Source organism: Suricata suricatta, chromosome 2 (genome assembly GCF_006229205.1).
Source record: "Suricata suricatta isolate VVHF042 chromosome 2, meerkat_22Aug2017_6uvM2_HiC, whole genome shotgun sequence".
Taxonomy (NCBI): domain Eukaryota; kingdom Metazoa; phylum Chordata; class Mammalia; order Carnivora; family Herpestidae; genus Suricata; species Suricata suricatta.
This window is the reverse complement of record NC_043701.1, coordinates 36,236,714-36,262,341: the sequence shown is the minus strand read 5'-3', so window position 1 is coordinate 36,262,341 and position 25,628 is coordinate 36,236,714. Positions and strand designations below refer to the sequence as shown.

General features: G+C 38.4%; 1 protein-coding gene across 1 annotated transcript; it reads left to right on the top strand.

The window, feature by feature from the left end:
* Positions 1-2,760: 2,760 nt before the first annotated feature.
* On the top strand, positions 2,761-25,353 carry IFRD1 (interferon related developmental regulator 1). The gene is made up of 12 exons (XM_029924770.1): positions 2,761-3,096; positions 6,872-6,976; positions 7,389-7,473; positions 8,262-8,386; positions 10,195-10,352; positions 13,147-13,197; positions 13,280-13,458; positions 13,544-13,652; positions 18,153-18,287; positions 21,810-21,938; positions 22,342-22,437; positions 24,618-25,353. The coding sequence occupies exons 1-12, from the start codon at positions 3,006-3,008 to the stop codon at positions 24,705-24,707; spliced, it is 1,353 nt and encodes a 450-aa protein (XP_029780630.1). The 5' UTR covers positions 2,761-3,005; the 3' UTR covers positions 24,708-25,353.
* Positions 25,354-25,628: the final 275 nt, after the last annotated feature.

The window sequence follows — 25,628 nt, the reverse complement described above, 5'->3', positions numbered from 1 at the left end:
TCTTCTAGACTCCCTTTAGGTCAAGGATTGTCATATGACAAAAGTCCGGCCAGTGAGATCTAGGCAGAAGTCCCCAGGGAAGGTGTTATTTTCTGAGTAAAAAAGCAAATCCTGGCTAGGAAAAAGCCCTTGTGTCCTGGGTTCCCCTTTCCTCTTGCTATTTGTAGTCATTTGGTGACTCAGTGTTGTTTGGAGTCTAGCAATTTCTTTAAATATGTTGTAAAGCCAACATGTTGAGTTAAGGACCACTGTCTTATGAGGACTGTGACTAAGTCTTCCTGGTATATGTACTTATTTGAGATAACTATAGATATAAAAATATATTAAGATGATTTTATCAAAAGTACCTCTCAGAGTTCATAATTTGAAAGTTATCTTCCACGTATGTAATGTATCTCCCTTTTCTTGTACTAGAAGAATCTAGTTGATAATTATTTCTTAAATATTCATTTAACAGATACTGACTATAATTACAAAAATAACACTTCTTTATATGCCATGAGGAATAGAAATGATGAAAACAAGGTTCTTGTTTTTGGAGACCTGACAATTTTATTAGGTGACAGATGTGTTCAATAAATAAACACAAAGCAGGTATGTATATGATGTGATAGGCCATGGCTGGGCCTGCCCAATTAAAGCCTGTAAGTGGACATGAATATGGATACAGATAAAAAGAAGATGCCTCAGATGCAGGCAAAGTACAAGCTCAAAACCGGAAACCTGGACATCAAGCCTGGGTAATGGGCTCACACTGTAGCAAAATTATTGCCTTATGTGTAGTGTTAATTATTTCCAGATGAGGGAGAGTCTGGGGTTATAAAAGGTATGGAGTTCTGTGCTCCTCCAACCTGGGGTCATCTCATTCAATGTGCACCAAGTCCACCAGACTTCAGATGTGTAGTCATTGGGAGAGATGATAGAAGGAAATTAGTGTGAGCTGTGTCTACCAACCTGCCTCCTATTCTGGTTTACATGGTCTGTGTAGTTTACTTGCTGCTTCAGGATTAAGCAAAATGAAAGCCACCCTGAGTTCTTGTTCCTTGAGGCCCATCTTAGAATAAGCTGTGTGGCCTGTGGGAATATAATAAGTGGCAAAAGAGCATTACAAAGAGGACTAAGAGTTGTGAGGAGGAAGAAACAATTGTCATTAGAAGCTTCATGAAGAAGTGGGGATTTGAGCTAGACCTTGAAAGATGGATTAATTTTGTAATGTCAAGGTGGGAGGAGGAAAATTATAAAAACATAGAACAATGTGAAAGAGAAAATGGAGGTAGAAGAGCAGAGCTGTGTCCTGGAAATGACAAGCAACACAGTGTGGCTGAAGAATAGGGTGTGTGTGGGGAAGCAGTGAGAGACAGAGCTGGAAAGGGAGGCCAGGCCAGGCTAAGACTGTTGGCATTTAACATATTGGTAATGGAACCAAGGAAGGCTTTTGAGCAGCTGTTAAATAAGTGAATTAGTAAAATAAGGATACATAAATAAATGTGGCAGCATTGTCATGCGTGAAACCTTGGTGAAATAGCTGGAAGACCTTTCAGTGTCTGGGTATGAACTGAGGCCATATGTGACCGGACAATTGGACATGAACTTGAGTTTTATTGTAGAGCTCATCGTTTTGGGGGGCATTAATGGGAGAGGGGAACCATGTATGAAGTTGAGTTTTTTAATCTGGACATATGGGAGGATAGTAGTACTGTGAACACACAAAGGGCAGACAGGAAGAGGGAAACAGTTCTTGTTTTAGGGATACTGGATTGAGGTGCAGGTGGAACTTTCAGGTGGAAATGTGCTACAGGCAGTTGAAAATAAGAGAAGGAGCTCAGGGAGGTGGAGTGGGGGATGAGTCGCCTATATTGAGGTGAGTCAGTGAGTTCTGGCTGTCATAAGCACTACACCTAATAACAGGTCCTAAATACATAACAAATGTAACAAGGAAGACATATCTAGGAGCACCTTGGAAAATAAAACACTGAAATATTGGTATTTATAGTTTATGTTTGTTTTACCAGCTGTTCAATTCTCAGAAACCAGACTGACCTAACGGGCAGCTAGAATTGTTAAACAACTCATTCTTGTGTAGAAATTTGACTCCAGCGACACTGAATCGCTGTATCTTTCTAGCCTGTAATAGGAGAAATACACAAACTACACGACTAAGTAGACTAAAGCACCCCTTATTTGGAGGTGCAGCCCTGAACCACAGCTCAGTGACAGATATTGGTGATTGCTAAACGAATCCAACAACCTTGGAGGTGTTCCCGAGCAGGGGGTATGGCTGTGCCCGGGCGAGGCTGCCGAGAAGCAGGGGAAAGGTTAAACAGAAGAACGCCAGCCTCTGGAAAAAGACGAGCTACGCTGATTGATTGCGTAGCTCCCAGTTGGAAGCTGGCCGTCGTCATCAGGCATACTTGCCCCATTGCTCATCACCCAGGACCAACTCGGTCTATTCCAAGGCGGAGCTGCTGGGAAGCAGGGGAGGGGTCACGAGTTGGGAGGCAATTAGTCAGGAAAGCCCGTTGGGAGGAGACAGAAGGCGAACCCCCCGACCTTACTACAGTTCCCAGAATTAAGTGCGGTAGCTAAGAGTCACTCCCTGGGCGCTGCCGGAAGACTTGAGACATGGGATTGGTAGTCAGCATCCGTCAGCCGCCGGAGGTAGGACTCTGGCTGGGAGATCTATAGGGATTGGTTAGTGAGTTTCCGAGTCCCGCCCACATGTGGTGACGACAGGCGGCAGTCTTGCTACTTAAGGCGTTGTGGCACAGCCCGCCCCGCCTTAGCTCCCGCGCTAGAGAGAAACATGTATCGTTTCCGATCACAGCTCTTCACGGGGATTTCTGCTGCTGCCACCGTCCACTCCTACCCCCGCCGCTTCTCGCCTCTGTTGTTAACTGAAGACTCGCCTCTTAGCCGCCCTCCGCACAGACGCTCGAGTAAAAAGTGCAGCTCCATCGGCTGATCCTCGCTAAGCCCAGAGTTTAGGCGGCACCGGGCGTCCCACGATGCCGAAGAATAAGAAGCGGAACACTCCCCACCGCGGTGGCAGTGGTGGCAGCGGCTCAGGGGCAGCTGCAGCGACGGCGGCGACAGCAGGTAGGGGGGTATCCCCGCCGTAGGCATCCCAGTTGCCGGCCGGGCTAGCTAGTCTCTTAGCCTCGGGCACCGTGGGATTTGTAGTTCCTTCCCTTTAGACATTGGTGTTGGCTGGGCCCTTTGCTTGGCTGACGAACTACAATACCCAGCGTGCCCTGGCTTCAGTGCCTCGCGCGATTTGGATCTGGCTTTGGAAGCGAACTCTTAGGCACCGGCCGTGGCGGGGGGGGGGCGATGAATAGGTCCTAGGGAATGAGAGTGGGTCGGGGTCCAGGGTGGCGGATTACTGGGCCGATTGCTGGGCGGGAGAGGCACCCCAGAAGTGGGTGCTTGCTCTTCAGAGCTCACCCTGACTGAGGGGTGGGGCCGAGTTCGGATTTGCGTCTGGGCTGTCAGTGTTCGTCTTTGACCCACCGATTCCCAACATGGAGTTCTCCGGAATGCTAAACGTCCGGCGGGTTTGGCCGGGGTCTTGCGTCACGAGACCTGGCCCTTGCCCTGTGGGGCTGGCGTGGCGCAGAGGCGCACGTGTGGCGTCCCATTCCGCTGCCGCCTTGGGCATCCCGCGCGTCCACCTGGCTGGGTGGAGGCGTAGGAGGCTCGGGGCCACTGTCCTAGCCTAAGCTCTATTCCTGCCCTTCACAGGCACCTGCAGAAATCCCGAGTCCCCTCCTCCTCTTGTGGCTGGACGGTCCAGGTGACCTCCTCCTACCCGGGGCAGAAACCGCGTTCTCCTTTGTGCTGCGTTCTCCATAGGTTCTTTGGTCTGAGACCGGAATAGGCGAGGGTGGTGAGGAGCTCAGATTGCAATTGGCCAAAAGTTTAGGTTTTTGTGTTTTCACTGGAAAGTTGAAGCTTTTCCTGGATGGGTAGGTGCTTCCGTGAATTGATGATTCTGTGCTACTAACTATAGGGTTAAGAATAAAGGACTTCAAATCAGAAAGTCCTACGAGACACCACTAAATGCAAATCGACTGTTAAAGTTAAGTTGGGTGAAGTCAATTTTTTGATCTAGATTTTGAAATTAAATACTGGAATGTTCTCAGACATTATCCCATCGGAACTACTAGCCATTATGTATTTGTCAACACAGTTGCAAATCCGACCCTCGGAATGACATGCCTTTGTTCATTAGTCCAATTTTCTTGTTAAATGTGATTGGAAACTGGCATTTAAAACGGTTTCTATAGGATTTATAGCAGCACGAAAACTTGTGTTCATGTATTAAATATTTAATAATTGACAATAGGAATGGATTATTAGAAGGCCATTTTTTCCCTTTTTTTAATATCACTATTTTGATTGTATGCCTTCGATATTCATGAAATTCATTTTTGATGAAGATATAAAATACAAAATTAGTTTGGTGTGGCATCTGATTGCTCTGTGTGAATTGAGGATACCTCTCTACTTTTCTGTGCTTAACCTTTTACTGCTCTGAAGGAAATTTGAATTCTGTCTGGAAGGCCCTTATTATTTTTATTCTCCTTTAAGTTTATCTTTTGTTGATGAAGCAAGTAAATGGTGCAGAGCAGCTAGCCAAAGTCATTTGAAATATTGGAACGATGTTACTAATGGCTTCCTTGAATCATAAACAAACCTTTTATTCCCTCTGAAACTTCCTGTCTAAGCTTCCTTTCTTCCTGGTACTAACAGAATAACCTCACGTGGCAGTGAGGGATTGCCTTTCAAATTTTACCTCCAGGCTCTTTCCTGATCTTTCAGCAGCCTGATTATTTTCAGTAAAGAAAAGGTATATTTAAACACTCAATTTTAGCATGTTTAGGTAAATGGAGCGTAATTCTTTGATTAGTTCATAAAACTACAGGCTTTGAATGTCTTTGGAAATTTACACTAGAACTTGTTAACTCTGCTAACCTCTGATAAATGGGGTATGCAGATGGGATTTACTTTTTTAAAACCTTAATTTGGTTCCATGTAAATGTATCACTTAAATGAATAAATAATAATTGAGAAGAGATAGAAAGTTGTCACAAACTTGTACTAATTTATAAGCCATTTACTTTATTTGTATTTTTAAATGACATCTAGAGGAGATGGGATTCAGATGAGATTTTAACATTTACAACCAAAAGATAACCAACTTTCCTATCACTTTAATTATCTGCCCATTTAAAATCTAAGTTCTCCCCAACTTCTCGGAAGGTGATAAAATTGACAAGTATGCATACATAATTTGAAGAGAGCATTTTTTAAGAAAGAACAAAACCTCGTTAGTACGCCCCCTAAGAAATAAGAACTACATGTGTGTAGAGTACCACTTAATTAATATTACTTGGGATTACAAGGTGGGTGAGTTTGATCTAGATATCAGGCATTCATACACTGTTCTTTTTCTTGGTCTTTGTTTAACTTCTCTTTGCGTGGAGTCTTGGAAACTGATTGAAACTTAGAAAAAGGCGCTGGGTAAATGCTATATAGGAGGAATACATTTCTTGGGAGTTTAGCAATAGACTGAATATGAAAAGTAAAAACATGTGAATTGTTGAATAGATGTTAGTATTAGTCAGATGACTCAACCATAGCCATAGCTTCACATCATGAAGACAGTGAAGACAGATCCAGAAATAGAGTATGATGTGGTAGGTCCTTGTTTATTTGTTTACTTCTTCCCTAAGCACTCTGATTAATACATTGTGGTATCTTGGCTTCACTGATTATTCTTGATGCTTTCCTACTTTGATTGGCAAAGTTTATTCCTTTGGGATAGCCAGCAGATTTAAGTCCGCTTGCCACCTTGTGTCGATTTAAAAATCAGGCAAATCTCTGTTTTGATTTTTTAAAAAAACTAGAAAAAAATCCCTAAACTTAACAGGTTTAAACATAGAGGATTAAAAAAAACAAAACAAAACAACTTTTCTTAAAGTGGTAAATATCTTGAATTTCTTGAACATAGGTACCTGGTGATATTTGGTGCAATCTTTGATTTTACTAATAAGGGAATCTTGGGCTCAAAGAAATCGGGTGACTTAGAGCCATTTTGGGGGCAGAATTTGGGATGTAGTTTAACTCACTGCTCAATGTAATTCATGATTGGGCAGTACTTTTATTAGTATCAAATTCCTGCAACCCCCCCCCATAATATGGATTTTTTTTAAGTTAATTTGAGGAAAGATTCTAGTTTTTAAAAAGATTTTATTTTTTAGTAACAACCCTGATGTTTTTTTAAAGTGTTGAATATGTTAACCTTTATTTAGAGGGGAACTAACAGGCTTTTGTATTAAATACTAAAATTTCTATTTTACTTTCTTCCCCCTCTTAACTCAAGTTTTCTTTAAAACCATCCCTTAATGTCTTAATTCTTCCACATGTGGCATGTAACCTAAAAATTAACCCATTTACCATGTTTGTTTACTCTCATATTTGTTTACTGAGCTCAGTCATTCTCCTTGGAAAATACACTTTTCTTATTCTTACGATAAATGATCTCATACTCTGTGTCTGGATCTATTTTCATTGTCTTCATGATTTAATGTCATGTTTTAGAAGTTGTTTTTTCATCCATAATACCAGTTTTTGACATATTTCTGAAATTGATGTATATTGTAAACAGTTGGTGGTCTGAGAAACAGGTGAATTGACTTATTTTAAAAGTATTTTAGTATGTTATTTTGTAGTCTAATCATCCCTTCTCTTAAATAAGGTTGGGTTTTTATTACTGGATTTCTCCTAAATAAATTTCAAAATTCCCAACTTAAATATTTGTATATATGACAACACAGGTCATCTACTTTGACCCTCTTTTATCTAACAGGTGGCCAGCATCGAAATGTTCAACCTTTTAGTGATGAGGATGCATCGATTGAAACAATGAGCCATTGCAGTGGTTACAGCGATCCTTCCAGTTTGGCTGAAGATGGTATGAATTTTAAATTAATTTATTATTTATTTATTTATTTTTTTAAACTTTTTTTTTTTTAATGTTTTATTTATTTTGATAGAAAGAGAGACAGAGCATGTGAGGGGGAGGGGCAGAGAGAGAGAAGGAAACACAGAACCGGAAACAGGCTCCAGGCTCTGAGTTAGCTGACAGCACAGAGCCTGATGCGGGGCTCGAACCCACAAACGTGAGATCTGACCTGAGCCGAAGCGGGAGGCTTAACCGACTGAGCCACCCAGGCGCCCCTGAATTTTAAATTTAAATTTGGAACTTTAGATCAAAGGATATTTTAGGTGGAAAAATTCTTATAGCTAAAGCATACTATCACTTTTCCCTATCTGCCTTTTTTTTTTAACTTAAATTACAACAATTAGTTTATATTATTTCTTAGGACCGGAAGTCCTTGATGAGGAAGGAACTCAAGAAGATTTAGAGTACAAATTGAAGGGATTCATTGACCTGACCCTGGATAAGAGGTAGGAGATACTGGAAACTCTGTTCATTCTGTGCCAAGGATTCTGATCAGCCACTATGTATATTGTATGCACTTCTCTGATTTGACTGTATGTTTTTCTAAAGCTTGATATGTTTACTTTGGATGTTTTAATGTTTTTTGTTCCTTTGGCCTTTTAATGTGGATAGGAACATACCATTAGAATTTAGATAGATTAGTCATTACACCAGCATAATAACACATAACTGTATTTGATTATAATTGAAATGGGTTTGTGAATTAAAAGTTAATCTTGAGCTAGAAAGAACAGGTAAACTCGGCTTTAAGACTCTTGTCCACTAATTGTGTTGTCTACATGAAAATAGCAAAGCTAAATTTTGTTCATGGTAATTCTAAAGCTGACTTATAACAAACAGAATTAAAAAGCCCTGGAAATTCAAACATGACCTCTAGATTTTTGTAGTGTTAAAAAAAAAAAGTGTGAGTTTACTTAAACATGTAATACAGGAGAACGTGTCTTGCACACTGAAACTATAAAATATTGAAACTATAAAATAACTATAAAAATATGTGGTCATTTAAACTTGTGATAATTAGAGTAATAAAAAATGTTATATAAAGCAGCTTAAAATCTTTGTGTGATAAGGTGAATTGTGTATGAAAATTAAATTACTGAAAAATGGTTAGAGCTTGATGACAGTTAAATAAAAAATGATTTACAAATCTGTAATTAGAAATTGAAAGAGGAAAAGTTGTAAGTCACTGACCTATGGTACACTCAAACTGGATCTTTGATTTTGTTTTAAATAGTGCGAAGACAAGGCAGGCAGCTCTTGAAGGTATTAAAAATGCACTGGCTTCAAAAATGCTTTATGAATTTATTCTGGAAAGAAGAATGACTTTGACTGATAGCATTGAACGCTGCCTGAAGAAAGGTACTGTCCTTTTTTTGAGTCAGAATCAGAACTAAAAAGGAATTTGCCACCCTCTTTGCAGTAACATTTGTTAATAGAAAGAGAAGACTGGCTCAGTCTTTTAACTTTAGGTGTCAAGGAATACACACACACTCTGCTTATTCAAATTCAAAATGAGACTTTTTAGAAACTTTGGTTTTGTTTATGTAATAGACAGCTTAACATAGGATTGTGGTGGATTGTCATCCTTTCTTGTATTGCAAGAAGTGATTGCCATGCTCGAAGAAGAAAATCTTGAAAGCTTGTGTCAGATTTTGACAAAAGCTATTATTAAAAAAGCCATCCCACCTCATTTTTCTGAAATTGAAAAAGTATTATAATCATGTAGTTCACTTTCCTTTGCACTTACTTAAAACATCAGTCATACCTGTGGATGACCTCATTTTCAGGATATTCTTTGGAATATTTGAATTTTAGAACTATGTAGTGATTCTGGAATTCATATTGTAATCTCCTAGAACTTTTAAGAATGAAGAGGGAGACATTGAAGATTTAGTATCACCAGACTTCAGCTTTAGGAACCACGAAGATTAAAAAGACTTGGGGCTGCCAGCTTAATTATTTTGCCAAATAAGAACATTGTGAGAATAATGACCCTCTATCATTATCTTTTTATAAACAAAATATTTTCAGCCCCAGAAATGTGGGATGCTCAGATGCTCTTTTCTTTTTTTATAAAATGTTTTATTTATTTTTGATATAGAGAGAGACAGAGCATGAGTAGGGGAGGGGCAGAGAGATAAGGAGACACAGAACTGGAAGCAGGCTCCAGGCTCTGAGCTAGCTGTCAGCACAGAGCCCGAAGTGGGACTCGAACCCACAAACGTGAGATCTGACCTGAGCTGAAGACCGACTGAGCCACCCAGGTGCCCCGCTCACATGCTTTTTTAAGTTGAATGAGCTTATTAGCTTTATGTTCTTGTTTTTCTCATTTTGCCTCATGTGAACGCTTTGTTGATGAATGGGTATTTGGAAACCTTTCATCCACTCCACCTCTCTCATTGTATAGAATAAAGACCTAGGAAATGTGAGATTGGTCTAAGGTTGCATAACTTCTTGGTGGTATAGTTAGAGCAGAGACAACTTTTCTGAGATATTAAAAAGGCTTTTTATGGAGGTATTTACATTGAAGCTGTTTTCCTTTAATGGTAGTTAGATGACCTCTAAAAATTCCTTTCCATTCTGCTATTTTACAGATTTTTTATATCTGTCAGGTAATAATTTTAGTTTAAAATTTGCCCCAACCCTTTGGTGTCTGCAGTGAATCCTTTATTTTTAATCCCTTGTTTATTTTTTAAAAATTGGGGTGGGGGTGTGGTGGGAAACCCTGAAGGTCAGGCTGTCTCGTGGGCTCCGAATGTCTGAAATGCTTACGAGACGAATGCAGAGGCTACCTGAGCACAGTTCTGTGAGTACGTGAAAGGTTTGGAAGATCACATCAGCTTGAAACACATTATTTTGTAAAACAAAACCCGTTTTATTATGGTACTTGCTTAAGATGGGTGCTAAACTCCATTTTACTGCAGAGGAAGTATGTTTTGCGAATAAGTCACATGGCTCGTAAGTGGTGGAGCTGGGGTTTGAGTGAGGTCTGTGTGCGGAGTTGGAGCTCACTAGGGTGCAGCCCACGTCTAAGCTCGGAACATACTATGGGTTTTATACATGGTAGAGGATACTTTGGGATTGTACCAGTTGGGAAATGGCTGTCTTAGTAAGTTAGTCGTCGTCCGAAAGTAATTTTCCCACGGTTGCTCCCGTTTTTCCTGTAGGTAAGAGTGATGAGCAGCGTGCGGCTGCAGCGCTGGCGTCTGTTCTGTGTATTCAGTTGGGCCCTGGAATTGAAAGTGAAGAAGTTTTAAAAACTCTTGGACCAATCCTAAAGAAAATAATTTGTGATGGAACAGCTAGTATCCAGGCTAGGCAAACTGTAAGTGTATGATTTTTCTTTTTCTTTTTTTAAGTATATGATTTTTTAGTTTATAAATTTATCTAGGCATGACAGCCAGTTACTCTGATGAATGATCTAGGAAAATTAGACTTTTTAGACTAGTAGGTTTGTAAATAACATTTTATTCTCATTTGTCTTTTCGTTTGAGTGAACTGACTTAATATGACAATTGTTTTCTTAAATTTTCTCTGATGCCATAGAATACCTAGATAGAGCAAATTTCTACACCTTTGAAATGGAAGGTCATGCACTGATAGGGAATACTATATTGAGTTATTTAGGATGATTGAAGAGTAGTCTTAAGGGGCGCATGTATGGCTCGGTTGAGTCTCTGACATCAGCTCAGGTCATGGTCTCACAGTTGGGGTTCGAGCCCTGCTTTGGGCTTGCTGCTCTCAGGGCAGAGCGTGCTTCCAATCCTCTGTTTGCCTCCTCTCTGTCCTTCCCCTGCTGCTTGTGCTCTCTCTCTGTAATAAGACATTAAGTAATAATAAAACATTAAGAAAATAATTTTGATTGGAACTTAAAGAAGTAACCTAACAGTGTTTATTGGGTGGTTATTTTTTACTGTTAAGAAATACAATAGGTGTTAAAAAAAATTTTCTGCTGTAACTTACAAGTTCTTATAAAAAGGTGCATGCTTTGTTTCCATGGGTGGATTTGGGTTGCTCTAAGAATCTAACTTGTGAGATCCTCATCTAGTTCTGGGGTTTGAAAAATCTTTCTTTTTCCAATTGTTTGAAATTTATCACTCATAACAGTTGACTTTAGATCGTGTGTGTTTTTTGTTTTTGATGTGCTTAAGTGATTATTGCAAACATCTTTCTGAGTTTAGAAAGTGGATTTGGTTCTTAATGGATGTTAAGAATCTTAACGCATCTTAAAAGTTTAATCTTAGTAGATTTTGAATCATAAGCTGTTTTTCTAACAAGAGAACCAGTTCAAGTTTGAAAATTTTTAATACTTTTCATACTGATTTTTCAGAGTAGCTTTCTCTTTAATATTACTTAAAGTAATTGACATTGCTCTTTATAATAGTTAAGTCCTGAAATCTTGCTGGCTTAATAAAAGTTTATTCCTTGTTCATGTCCTTGGATAAGTTGGTAGAGACCCTGGGCACCCGCCCTGTGACTCTACCCTACCTGTAGGTCATCCATATGGCAGCTGTGGTGGCTGGGTAGGGAAAGGGAAGAGCGTGTGTGCTCAGGCCAGAGTGGATCCCTTTAGGGGCCAGGTCCTTGGTCTACCAGTTGTATGGAAGCTGAGACTAGTGAAGCGGTTTCCCCAGAGGTAAAGAAATAGGATTTTGGTGACTTCATAGGTATCGCTGCCCTCTAGCATTTAGTGATCCCAAAATAGCTATTAAGCATTTGCTGTTGACATTCTTCTCCCTCTTTTGGGGTAGTTTCATGCAACCTTTAAATCATGCAGGATTAGAGAGGTGTTTTTGAAATGTTTGACAGAAACCACTGTTGGGTGGGGACTTGTAGTGACCCCTTAATTTTCATCGCACATGTTTGTTGTCATTCTTTTTTTTAAATACATTTGATGCTTGCTGTGAATTAAAAAAATTACTTGAGAGTCCTCATTAGCAGAGGAATGTAGGTAGTTGCAATTGTTAAGCTACCTTTTTTCTCTTTGAGGCACCAAAAGGAGAGAGGTGGCTTTGCCTGTGCTGCTCGCTCAGGACAAGGGGTTACAGATAGGAAGTTTTCTTAACTGAGAATAATACCTAGATTACTTTTTAATTTTATCGGTATCCAGTTTTTACCAGGGTGAAATAATGGAAATAAAATAGTGACATCAAGCTGATTGATGCCATAAGTATCCTCGTGGTACCAGAACCAAACTAACTGAAACCTAGTTGGGTGAATGGTGACTTTAAAGACTTAACGCTTTAGTAGCACTTGGAACAACTTGAGAATTTTAATGAAAATATGGAGAAAAGGGAAGTGGACATAATAAAAATCTCATAAATCATAAACTGTTTTCATATGATCTGTTAGAGCAGTGTTCTGAAAATTAATGGCTCCCATTTATGCTGCAAGCACATGGTTGTGTGTAAGTTTTGTATTCTGAGTCCATTTTATTAGGTAACTTACACCTTTGTAGTCCTATATCACCCTTTTCTTTCCCCTCTAACAAAAGGCAGTTACAGGATTCCTGACCGCTTTTCAGTATACTCTGAAACCGTGGGATCTGGGGTTAATGAGTTTTTTCTTTAGGGGGAAGTTTGAGGAGAGCTATTTAAATTGGAGATAATCTGCTCCTGGTGTGCTTATGTCTTGGAAAATTAATTCTTTTGGAAGTTTTCATAGTAGAGTCTTTGTAAAAACAAATGAACATAATTGGTTTTAAAAGCCTTATAACAAACAATGTGTTTCAAGGGTTTATAATAGAGATAGGCCGTTTTATCTCCAATATGCAGACTTCATCTCTTTGAGTTGGAGTTAGAAGTTTGAAAATGATCTCCTGGATTAATGGAAGAAGACCTGAGAGAAAGAGAAGAACTTTCCCATATTCTCAGTTTGGTAGCAGAACTTGGGCGGAAACCTACTTGCCTTAACTCTTGATCCTGTATTCTCTGTTTTCTCTTTTTTTGTAGTATGCTTGGGACCAATCTAGTCATGTAGTTAAAATTTTCATTATATTGAAATTTTGAATTTTATTATGAATTTAATTTATTTATGAATTGAATTTATCCCTTGAATTATAAAAGGAAGATACAGAGATAAGAACATTACAAACATTAATGTCTCTATTTTTTTTTTAGTGTGCCACTTGCTTTGGTGTTTGCTGTTTTATTGCTACAGATGACATTACTGTAAGTAGAAAACCTTTGACTCCACTTATGTGTACATTTCAAATTTAAGATGGTTACCTTATTTAATGTTCTTATGTATTAGGAGCTGTATTCAACTCTGGAATGTTTGGAAAATATCTTCACCAAGTCCTATCTCAAAGAGAAAGACACTAATGTCATTTGCAGCACCCCTAATACAGTGCTTCATATCAGCTCGCTTCTCACTTGGACGCTCTTATTGACCATATGCCCAATCAGTGAAGTGAAGAAAAAGCTTGAGATGTAAATATCTTAGTTTCATATTTTATGAAAACATTTATTGACCTTGTTGGCTGTGTTCACATAGAAATGACTAACTGTTTTTTAGGCATTTCCATAAACTTCCAAGCCTCCTCTCTTCTGATGATGTAAACATGAGAATAGCTGCTGGTGAATCCTTGGCACTTATGTTTGAATTGGCCAGAGGGATGGAGAGTGTAAGTATGTGATGAATAGAGAAAAAAGATTGTATCACAAGGATCAATATTGTATTATTATCTTCATAATTAAGAGTTGGATGATAACTTGGGAGCATGGCCAGCTTGAGAACCAGGTGATTGATTGCTCTGCCTGTAGGCTTAGTAGTAATTTTAAGAGCATAAACCAGTAGGGGTTGGTTGAGCAACAGTTTGAGTGTAGTTTATTACATTTAACTCTTGCTATCTATAGAACTCAAGTTTGGGAGCTCTGTTAGCCATGGAGAGAGTTGTTTGCTACGATCTGTATGGAACTGCTTGGATTTCTCAGACACGGGACACATTAAGGTGTTCAGGCATGGATGCTTTATAATAAATGTTGGACAAATGGATGAAATACTAAGTCAACATAGGTTTGGGATTAGATACATATTTTTTTTTTGAAAGAAAGTTTAAATGTTTTTTTTTCTTTTCTTTTTTTCTTTTTGAGAGACACAGAGAGACAGCGTGAGCAGGGGAGGGTCAGAGAGAGAGGGAGACACAGAATCTGAAGCGGGCTCCAGCTCTGAGCTAGCTGTCAGCATAGAGCCCGATGCAGGGCTCGAACCCACGAACCATGAGATCATGACCTGAGCCAAAGCCGGATGCTCAACCGACTAGCCACCCAGGTGCCCCGGGATCAGATATATTTAATCATTGCTGTTTAACTTCTCTAAGCCAAACCTGGAAACAAACATGGACCTTTAGACTGGGACACGTGCTTTGCAGTTCCCCACCCACTCTCTGCTCATGATGTTTGTTACTCAATTTGGCTTTCAAAGGTATTTTGTGATAGATGACCAACTTTACCGGATGGCCTGGAACTGTCCTAAGGTTAGCTCTACCAGCTCTGTGTTCCAGGGAACCTCTCCTCTCTGGTTAACTGGGGCATTTGGTCACCCTAGTTTGTATCCTCTCTTGTGAACCTGCAATTACTTACTAGGTGCTTTTTAATGAAAGACAAAGACTGTACTTCTGGAATGAAACCTTTTCTGGAATTAAATGTGTTACTTAACAGTGAATAATTCCAAATAGAATTAATATTTCTGTTGTCTTAGTCCTTCACAAACCATTCTAGTCCTGTGTTTAAAAATAAGGTTTAGGCTTGGAGCGCCTGGTTCGTTCAGTTGGTTACGCAACTAACCTTGACTTCGGTTCAGGTCATGTACTCATGGTTTGTGAGTTTGAGCCCTGCATCAGGCTCTGCACTGACAGTGTGGAGCCTGCTTGGGATTCTGTCTCCCTTTCTCTCTCTCTCCTTCCCGCAGTTGCTTTCTTGCTCTCTCTCTCTCTCAAAAAAATAAATAAAAATAAATTAAAAAAAACAATAACGTTTAGGCTCTTAAAACTTCTATCTAGGAAGTATCTTTGTTAGGCTTCCTCTAACTCCCCCCACCCCTTATTTTTTGAAGGGTAGCAGGTAGGAATGGAAAGCTATTAATGCTGTCAGTAGCAAATAATATACTTAGGAGAAATTGGACTCAAGTTTAGTAATCAATTTAATTTCATTAAGCTACTTAATGGCTCCTTAACCTCAAGGCATTGAAGCCAGATGTTTCAGTTTTTAAATTTTCTGTTACTCTACTGGCTAGAAATGGTAATTTTTCCTTTGAAGTATATCTTTAAAGTAATAATACTTAAAGTATACATTGAGTTTTTTAATAATTGTGTAAATGTACATTTATTATTCCCCACATATCATCTGTTCTCTGGGTTTAATAAATCGTAAGAGATATCTAGGAGAACTCAGGTCAGATGAAACATGTTTGGATAAGTCCTTATCTAAGGACACAAATGAACTGAACTGCAGAACAGAATCTAGTGTTTTGTTTGCTATTTTTGTTAAGTAAGCTTTTTGGAAGGAGTGAGTTTGTGGTGGTGGTGGTGGGGGTAGGATGTAGGGCATTCAAAAAATTAAACCACGTGTTGATGAATACATAGGCTGATTTAAATTTTGGTTTTAGTGGCAAATGCATGGCATTGAAATATTCATACCCTTTTGCTAATATAAGTTCCCATGGGGAATCATGAATTGTGAGAGTGCTCGCTCTAGTTTATAATGGATATTTGCTCTAGAACCACGCAGGTGAGAGAGTGCTCAGGAGCCACATTCTCAGGTTCAAATTTCTTTTCCACCCTTACTATTTAGATGATTTGGGCAGCTTCTCTATGCCTCAGTATCAGTATCTCAAAATGGAGAATAAAATAGTAACTATCTCATAATGTTGTTGAGAACACATGATAGATACAGTGTAAGTGATAGCTATTACTGTTAACTGTTTATTAAACAGTATTATTTCCCCCTCTCTGGCAGTGGTCTAGTAGTGGCCTCTTAGGAGCTGTCTAGGATGACTTATAACAAGACCAAGACTATTTATTAGGCAGAGTTACAGATCTTGGGAGCCACCTAACGTGCCGACCTAGCAGTATATACCAAAATATAACATAGACCTTTATTGATTCTCCCATTTTTATTTCCCATTTAACCTGACAAAGGAAGTATTTCAGGAGACAGACAGATAGACACTCACCCTTGTGTGATAATAATTCTGTTATTTTCTTTTTATATTTGATAGGAGTTAAGGTGTTTATATCTCCAAGAGCCCATTTTTCTTTTGTCCCTGCATAGATACATAGTTTTACTATATAGTTATCTTAAACCCCAATAAGTTGGCTTTTGGATGCTATTTATGGACTGTTTTACGTTTTCTTTCTTTTTAATGCCCAAAAATGTTATGGAGATACTTCCCTACAATATTTAACATTTGTTTTTTCCAAGTTAGTACTATATTGAACTCAGTGATTGATGCTATACACTAGATTGAGTTTTATCAGTTACTGAGATCAATTACGGCAGGATTTCTTAGCCTCTGTATTGTTGGTAAGTTGGGCTGTGTAATTTTTTGTTGGGAAAAGGGTGCAGTCTTGTGCGTTGTAGGATGTTTAGCAACATCTCTGGCCTCTACTCATTAGATGCTAGTAGCAACTGCTCTTTCCTCAGGTGTGATGACCAAAAATGTCCCTAGACATAGCCAAATGTCCCCTGATGGGTAAGACTAACAGTGGTTCTTGGGTCTTAAAACAAGTTAAGGTAATACGCAGTTTTCTTAATTTTGTTTATTTTCCTATATGTATTTTAAGATTTTCCATACATTTTTCTTTGAGAATACCATAACAGAATGAATAGCCAGTGAAATGAGTACTTTACAGTGTCTGACATGTACTTGTTTCTAGAAGTAAAACTATTATGACAATATCACATTCATTCGGATTTACGTACATAGAGATAAACATGATTTTGATCTGTTTTAGTAAACCTCATCAGCTTTGGTGGTCGATTTTCTAGATTCAAATCTTAAGGTATTGTTCAGGTTACTCAGACAAAGAAGGTTGATTAGGAACATTGAAGAAAACTTGTTGGAATAGTTAGTACATAATCTCTAAAATATTGACAATAAAACATATGCTTAAAAGTTAGACTATCCATGTGGTAAATTTCTACCAGTAATAATAAATTTTAAATAATAAAACTTATACCAGTTTTAATAGTCTTTTTCATTTTAGACATTAAAAGAAAGTGCATTTATATGTTTTGAGCTTAAATAATTATATATGCAATTTGAAGAATATCCAGATTAAGAGTTACTTACTTTAATAGAAGTTAAATAAACAGCTGTGAGGAACTAGAGCTGAAGCTTGTTCACTTTCTGGTTTCTCTAAGTGTCTGCTTTAGTTTGGGTCAGCTAAATAACTTTTAATCATTTTTTAATGTCTTTATAAAGTATACTTAGAGAATAAAAACACTCAGGGATACTTCTTAAAAGTATAGCCATTGTTAAACTATTAACAAGGAAACCCATAGTTAAATCAGGGCAGTAGCAAATAGTGACAAATTTTTTGGCTTCTCTTCAAAAGGGATAAGAATAACTTCTTGGCTTGAATAATTGAAGTATGTGATTTGTGCACCTGATTTAAATGCTTGCTTATTTGAAATATGGCCAGTAAATTAGAGATTAGGTGTTTTAAGCACTACTGATAGCCTTGTACTTGGGGAGCAAGAATATTTGGAATTCTGGATCATGTGCTTTGCGGACCGGAGAGCCAGAGGATAGAAGCTGTGTTGGTATTTGTGGTATCTGACTTCCACTGAACTTCTTTGAAATCCCAGCCATGTCTTGAATATGGTAGGAACACAGTAAGTATTTACTGAATGTGTCTGGATATGTGTGGCAGGGGAATCTTCATAGTTTAGTGGTAGCATATCATCTTGTAGTCAGCATTTCTAGATTAAAATTTTCTCATGATATTATAAATGCGTGAATGTGTGCGTGTGTGCCAAGATTTCTAAAGAGCTCAGAGATGCGTGGTGCTCTTTTTACTGCTGCCAGCTGATTTCCAAAGTGGACTGTTCTTTGTTAGCACTAGGAAAGGTTGGGGAGAAAAGGAACCCAATAACAAACTAAAATTCTTTTTCCTCACCAGGACTTTTTTTATGAAGACATGGAGTCTTTGACTCAGATGCTTAGGGCTTTGGCCACAGATGGAAACAAGCACCGGGCCAAAGTGGACAAGAGAAAGCAGCGGTCTGTGTTCAGAGACATCCTGAGGGCAGTGGAGGTAGGTCTTTTAATGCTGTAACGGCTGCCCACTTTGGAATGAGATTGTTTTAGGCTAAACTTGACAGTTGGGTCATTTTGATTGAACTTCACCTTTGATCAAAGTAGTTTCCTCATTTTTAGCCTGGAGTGGGTTTTTAACAAGATATGTAAATTTTTTTTAAACAAAGGCAAATTAATTTTGATGCATAAGGGCACTTTTTTCTTAGTTTAAAAAATGCGAAGATTCTTGTCACAAAAGTGTATTTCACTTTGTTATATTTGCCATCATTTAAACAGTGGTGCTTATTAGCACATGCATATTTATATCTAGTACAGAGTTCCCTGTGAATAGTGAATTATTGCCTACCCGGCAGTACCTTTAAGCAAAGACCTTTGTATTCTCCCTAGGAAGCTTCGATGCTAAAAACAATAACAAAACCTAGCATTTAAGTAAGGTTTTACAATCATCTGATAAGGTTGAGTACCTTCTCCAGTCTTCTAACCTGTTTCAATCTACCTGGCAAATAAATTGGTCCAGAACCTTCAGGGATTTGAATAGAACGCACAGTTAAAAGGCACTGTAGGTTAGGGCAGTTTTACTATGGAGAATACCAAAGTATTTAACATTTTCTTTTCTCTCTTTCTTTCTTTCTTTCTTTTTCTTTTTTTGGTTGGCCAGTAAGAAATATTTCTTGAATATAAAGGATAAATAGCTCAGGCTCTTATTATCCAATAGGCTAGCTCATTTAAGAATAAGTGACACCGAAGATGCTTCAACCTGGCGTGTATATGGAAATTTAGAATGGTAATTAAAAACCATAAAGATGCTAAGGCCCCATTAGGTCCAGTTTTGAAATGTTCCAGTGATTCTCATGCGTAGCCTGCTTAAGAACTTTCTTCATTTTAATCTAAGTAAAACCTAGGGTATAAATTAGTATAGAAATCTTCAGGGATCTATACATTTTGGTTAATGCTAACTCTGATTACATTATAGTATTTTATACTTTGGTTTTTAGAATCTGAAAAATAAAATACCCAAGCTTGAGCAGACATCTGTAGTAAAAACTGATCCGTCTGATCTAGTTTTAGTGTGGTAGCGTCCCTAAATTAAGCAGGGCACTTTCTGGAATAACTGCAGAGGACTCCTCTGTTTGGATAACGGTCACCACCAAAGATACGATAAGACGTGTTCTGTGTTTTCTGGAATAGACTTGACGTCAGACTTTCTGTCTTGATGCATCCTCTTGGGCTACTGGATCTTAAGGCTCGGCAGGATCTGAGCAGACCCCCTTGACAAGCCCCTCCACCTGAGCAGCCACAGCGCAGCACTGATTGTCCTGGGAAAGACACAGACCGGCTCGCAGAGCACGCCGGCCTTGACAGGCCTCTCGTGTGCCTTAGCTCCTGCCCAGCACCTCCTACACGCGGAAGCCGTTTCTTTGCCTCCTAAGTCTTCCCTGCAGTGCTCTCCCTCCCAGGCCTCCTCTGCCCTCCCCTCTCCACCTCAGGATTTCCCCTCCTCCCCTGCCCTTTGCCTGGGTTCCCAGTTTTCCAGCTCTGCTTCAGTGTACCTGCCAAAGAAAGACCTGTCCTTACAGCCTTGCTAGGTATTCTTGTTTCTTTGTTTTTGCTGGAACCCAGCTTTCTCTTAAGGACCTTGCTTCCTTGATGGATCTTTTAAATGAAGGTGGTTAAACTGCTGTAGAGGAAAGTTCTCCATTTTAGGTGTGCTTTGTTGCTTCCTAGCATTTCTTTTCATCTGGAAATCTTTCTTTAAGCTCATGTATTTCCTGCATCAAGCATTTAGTGTATTAGGTGCCTTGACATACTGTTTTCTCATTTCCATTCCAATATAACATTTAAGCAACACAGTTAATCTTTTTAAGGAAAAATGGAGACCAAAGGCATAAAGAACAATAAGTAGCAAAGCTGGAACTTAAACCCACTGTACTGTGCTCTCAGCAGGGTCAAATGCTGCAGGTAGGTCAAGTGATAGACTAAAAGAAGTATCCATTGGATTTGTCCATTCAGTCATCCATGGATGATCTTTATAAGAGCAGCTTCAGTAGAATGATGGCAGAAAAGCTTGACCTAAGTGGATTGGAAAGTGAAGGAGTGGAGATGTTGTGTTTTGACTGTTCTTTTTAAAATCATGGCTGTAATTGGAAGGGGAAGAGATTTGATCACTGGGTTGTGCGAGAGTTTGTTGTTTTTAGATGCTGGGTGCAGTTTATGGGAGAAGGAACCAGTGGAGAAGGCAACATTTGAAAATATAAGTGATGATTGAGAGAATGATGTAAGGAGTATGGTTTCCGTTGAATTGGAGAGATTTAGGAGAGAGGAATAGGTTCCAGTACAGATGAGTTTAGAGGGAGCTCTTTCCTGGTGTCTCAGTGTTTCTGAAATACGAAAGCCTGACGTAGTAGAACCCTACTGGGTTTGTTTTCAGTTGTAACAGACCAGGCACTGTTTGTGCTTCACAGACATGCTTTATCTTACACTTACAATAACTCTGTGGTATAGGTATTGAAGCCCCCACCTTACAGGCGAGGGAACAGACCCAAAGGGGCTAAATAAATCACTTACCAAAATGACAAGCCAGTGAGTGGTGCACCAATGAAAGTCTAGAGTTAATGTCCTTTTCGATTACATTATATACTGTGTCTGCTGAGAGGGAAGGGGGCTAGATAGATGTGGGGAAGGGCATTGGACTGGTCAAGTTCCATCCTTTGTCCTGTCCCTGTGGTGATCAGCTGCTCTCCTCCTGGTTACTCTTCCATAGTCATAATTCATTTAAGAATGGAGCAGCTGGTTTTTTTCATCCCAAGTCCTGCCCCCATTCTGGGTGACTCCTCTCTGCATTTGGAGAACCTTTCATGTGTTTGTTTCAATGATCTTTACTTCCATTTCCTTTATTCACTTGATTCCCTCTCATGATTGTGCTTTAGATATTATCTTCTGACAAGATTGTTCCATCTCTGAAGTCTTAAACTTGCGTTGTTACCTCTCTTTTTAATAGGCCTGCTCTTTTTACCCTTGGAGCCCTCTTGTTGCTGGTACTCTACTTTTTGGTTGGTCTCTTAACCCCATTTACCTTTGCTTCCTTCCGTTGACCCCTGCTTCCTCTCAGTTCCACCACTAGTGTGTGGGGGCATCTCCTTACTTGTCTTGCAATGTCTTCCTCCTCCCTCGCCACCTCACCCTGCGTTTATAGACCAGTACAGATCTCTAACTTTTTTCTTCAAGTTTGTTGACTGCTACTGAATGAAATTTAAAGACATTCACAATAATCTGGTTTTGCCAGTAATATTTATCCGAACGTAGTTGTGCCTTCAAGTCTACTATAAATAGACAAGTCCTACATTATTGTATTAGGATAATACTTGCTAGTCTCTTCACATCTCAGGGATGGAGGTATCAGAGTTCCCAGTCTAAACCATATTGTTTACTTGTAAATGTGTCTATTCAGAAATTGTGTTTCTGTAGGATCTTGGGAAGCCATCTTAATTCCTCTTAAAATTTTGCTGCTTCTGTTGACTAGGAGCGGGATTTTCCAACAGAAACTGTTAAATTTGGTCCTGAACGAATGTATATTGATTGCTGGGTCAAAAAACATACCTATGACACCTTTAAGGAAATTCTTGGATCAGGGATGCAGTACCATTTGCAGGTGAGTGAGTGACTTCTTTCCTGTATGTTTTTAAATTAGGGAGTGGTTTGGAATGTAGTTCACTTAATGGGCTTTTGAAGTTAGTTGGATATGCAGATGCTTTCAGCATGACACAAAGCTGCATTTGTTTTTTTTTTTAAAGTAGAATTAAGTATGTAACTGGTTTTTTTGGTGTAAGTCTGGTGGAGCATCTAAGTTTTGTAGATGGCTTTTGCTTATGTAACTTTCTGGGATTCAAGGCATTGGAAACAATTTAGTCTCATAAAAAGAAAGAAAATAAGTGACCCAAATTTTAATTTATAAGCTCCACATAATTTCTATTAATCAGATTTCACTTTATATAGTAAAAAAGAGCTGATATTTGATAATGAGCCTTATTTTATTACCTTTCTGTTTACCAAAGTCAAATGAATTCCTTCGTAATGTATTTGAACTTGGACCCCCGGTGATGCTTGATGCTGCGACACTTAAAACCATGAAGATTTCTCGTTTTGAAAGGGTAGGTTTTGTTTTTTCATCAGAACTCAGTGCATCAAGGAAAAGTAGACTGAGGCTTTGATTCTACCAGGTGATGGGTGTCTAGCCGAGTCTGTGGGCTTGTGGTGCTTTATGATGTTTCAGACTCAGAACAGCTGTATAAAAATTGTAGAAACTTTACTGTATTTAGAGAATGGGGAGTTAGGATGAATAATTTTTATTCGTAATCCCATTAACACAGAAATTATTTTTCCTTCTTTTCTTTTATTCTGTTAATTTTTTATAGTTCTGAATTAAGTTCACAATGTATCTTTCGTATCATATAACTAAGCCTACTTACTAAGTTTGTAACATTAAGTACTAATGGATGTAATTTCACTTAACATTTCCAAAATCCTTAAATTATATTTTTATGTTTTTACTGAAGGTAAAATTCACATAACCTAGAATAAACTATTTTAAAGTGTAGAATTCATTGGGGCACCTGGGTGGCTCAGTCCGCTAAGTGTCTGACTGGATACCAACTCAGGTCATGACCTCAAGCTTTCATGAATTTGAGCCCCGCTCTGTGCTGACAGTGTGGAACCTGTTGGGATTCTCCCTCTCCCTTCCCTCCTCATGTGCGCATGTGTGTTCGCTTGCTCTCTCTCTGAAAATAAACAAACATTAAAAAAGTGACGCTTACAATTTAGGGTATTTAGTATACTCAGCAGTGTTGTGCAACTGTCATCTCTGTCTAGTTTCAAAATATTTTCATCATCTCAAAAGGAAACTTCTATCCATTAAACATTCCCTTCCTATCCCCCTTCCCCAAGTTGCTGGCAACCACTAATGTGCTTTCTGGATAGACCTATATCATGTAAAAAGACTACTATAACATGTGACCTTTTGTGTGGCTTTTTTCATTCAGCATTATGTTGCCAGTGTTCATATTACAGAATGTTCCAGTGCTTTAGTGGCTGCATAATATTCCATTGTGTGGCCACACCACATGATTATCCATTTATCAGTTGGTGGACATTTAGCTTGTTTCTGCTTTTTGGCCCTTGTGAATAGTGCTACTATGAACATTTGTATCCATGTTTTTGTTAGAGCACCTGTTCTGAACTCTTTCAGGTGTGTATGTAGGAGTGGAGTTGCTGGGTCATAGGGTAGTTTTGTGTTAAACTTTTTAAGGAACTGCCAAACTGTTTTCTATAGCAGCTGAACCATTTTGCATTCCCACCAGTAGTGTGTGAGAGTTCCAATTTTTATGTCCTTATCAACACTTGTTATCCTGGCTTTTTTGTTTCTGTTTTTGTTTTACAGCGATACTAGTGGGTGAGGAGTGCTTAACTATATTTTTATAGACTATAGTTAATCATTTTATAGCCACATAATTGATTATTAGGTATTTTAATATTAATATCTTTATATTTTTTTCTTTTGAATTCTTTCTTGAAGAAATCTACATGAGAATACAGGACTGGATTATGACTCTTTTTTTTTTTGTTTTTAATTTTTTAAAATATTTTTTGAGAGAGAGAGACCATGTGAGCAGGGGAGGGTCAGAGAGAGAGGGAGACACAGAATCCGAAGACAGTCTCCAGGCTCTGAGCTGTCTGTACAGAGCCCAACGTGGGGATCAAACTCCCCAACCATGAGATCATGACCTGAGCCGAAATTGGACGCCCAACCGACTGAGCCACCCAGGCGCTCTGATTATGACTCTTTGATATGTACTGTCAAATAGCCTTCTAAAGTTATGCTATCATTTTTGATTGCTTAATTTTTCATTGTTTCCAGGATGCATGAAGGCATATTGTCACACATTTGACAATACTGAGTTTCATGATTTTAAAATGTTACTTTAATTGGCATTGGAGTGGAACCTTGTTTTTTTTCCTTGTTATTTTATTAATTGGGTATTAGATATAGTGTTCACGTTAGTTCATGATTTTTTTCTTTGATCAGATTAAATGATGTGTTTTTAAAAATTTTTTGTTGGAATTTTCTTGGTATTTGATTACTGTTTCTTACTACAGAATAACCATCATCTATTATGTGTTAATTCTCCACTGTTCTTTTGTATGTGTACTTTATAAACATTTAAAGTACTTATAAGGGCAACTTACTTAATTTCTTTATACCTTTTATCCCTTTCTTTATAAGAATATTTTAAGTGTTAGTGATTCACGTGTATTTTCCTTTCCTTCATTTCAGCATCTGTATAATTCTGCAGCCTTCAAAGCTCGAACAAAAGCTCGAAGCAAATGTCGAGATAAGAGAGCAGATGTTGGAGAATTCTTCTAGATAATTCAGAACTTAAAGACCACTTTCTATTTTTTTTGTAACTTTTAATGTATTAAACTAGAGATAGTTTTTATCTTGGGTTAACATAGGTAGCTTTTTTAGCAGGGATTGTATTATAATTTAATGTACAGTATTTGCAAATGGTGAGTTCTGATTATTGAATATTCTCTGTAGATATAATCAGTAAACATAAATAAAGTATTTGTAATGTTTGGTCATTTTCTATTTATGAAGAGAGCAAAAATATGGTATTGCACTTGATTTCATAAATTTCTTGATACTGTGGTTGTCCAAAAATATTGATTATAATGATGTAAATATATAAGGTACATAAGATACTAGACAGGTAAATTCTGGATATAATTTTGGGAGCTAATTCTTCTGGAAAAGCTGCTATATTTTAATTATTATTTGGGACCTAATAATTTTAGTTATGTCACCAGGATCTACAAAGAGAATTATACCATGAGATCTTAGAGATCAAGATCTTAGATCTTGGACCAAAGGTCATTTGGTCCACTTATGGGGAGTTCATGAGGAGTTTAGCATATGCCAGAAAGGCTGCCAACCTTGACCTCTGAAGGCAGTAACATGTTTTATCTGCTGTAGTCTTATATTTTGAAATAAAGATCTTTTCACACCAAAAGTGCTTCTTTTCTAATAGAAGAAACATTTATAGGTTTGAGAACAGAGTTCCAAATAACCAACCTAGACAGGGGGTGATAGACAAAATTCACTTTGTGTTTTGGAAACATGAAGACAGATGAAAGAATGTAGCAATGTCATTGGGAATAACAGTGTAGAATAATACTTGCATCTCATTGGGATTCTAGTGACTGATTTCTTTGGTTTTAGTGCAGAAAACAGTAGTAAGCGGCACCCAGGGTGGGGAGCCTGTGCTGCGTAGACAAGAGCCCAAGT

Coding starts and splice junctions, on each gene's coding strand:
- IFRD1 (XM_029924770.1), top strand. CDS start 3,006: ATGCCGAAGAATAAGAAGCGGAACACTCCCCACCGCGGTGGCAGTGGT. Junction 7,474..8,261: donor GACCTGACCCTGGATAAGAG/GTAGGAGATACT, acceptor TGTTTTAAATAG/TGCGAAGACAAGGCAGGCAG. Junction 18,288..21,809: donor ACATCCTGAGGGCAGTGGAG/GTAGGTCTTTTA, acceptor TCTGTTGACTAG/GAGCGGGATTTTCCAACAGA.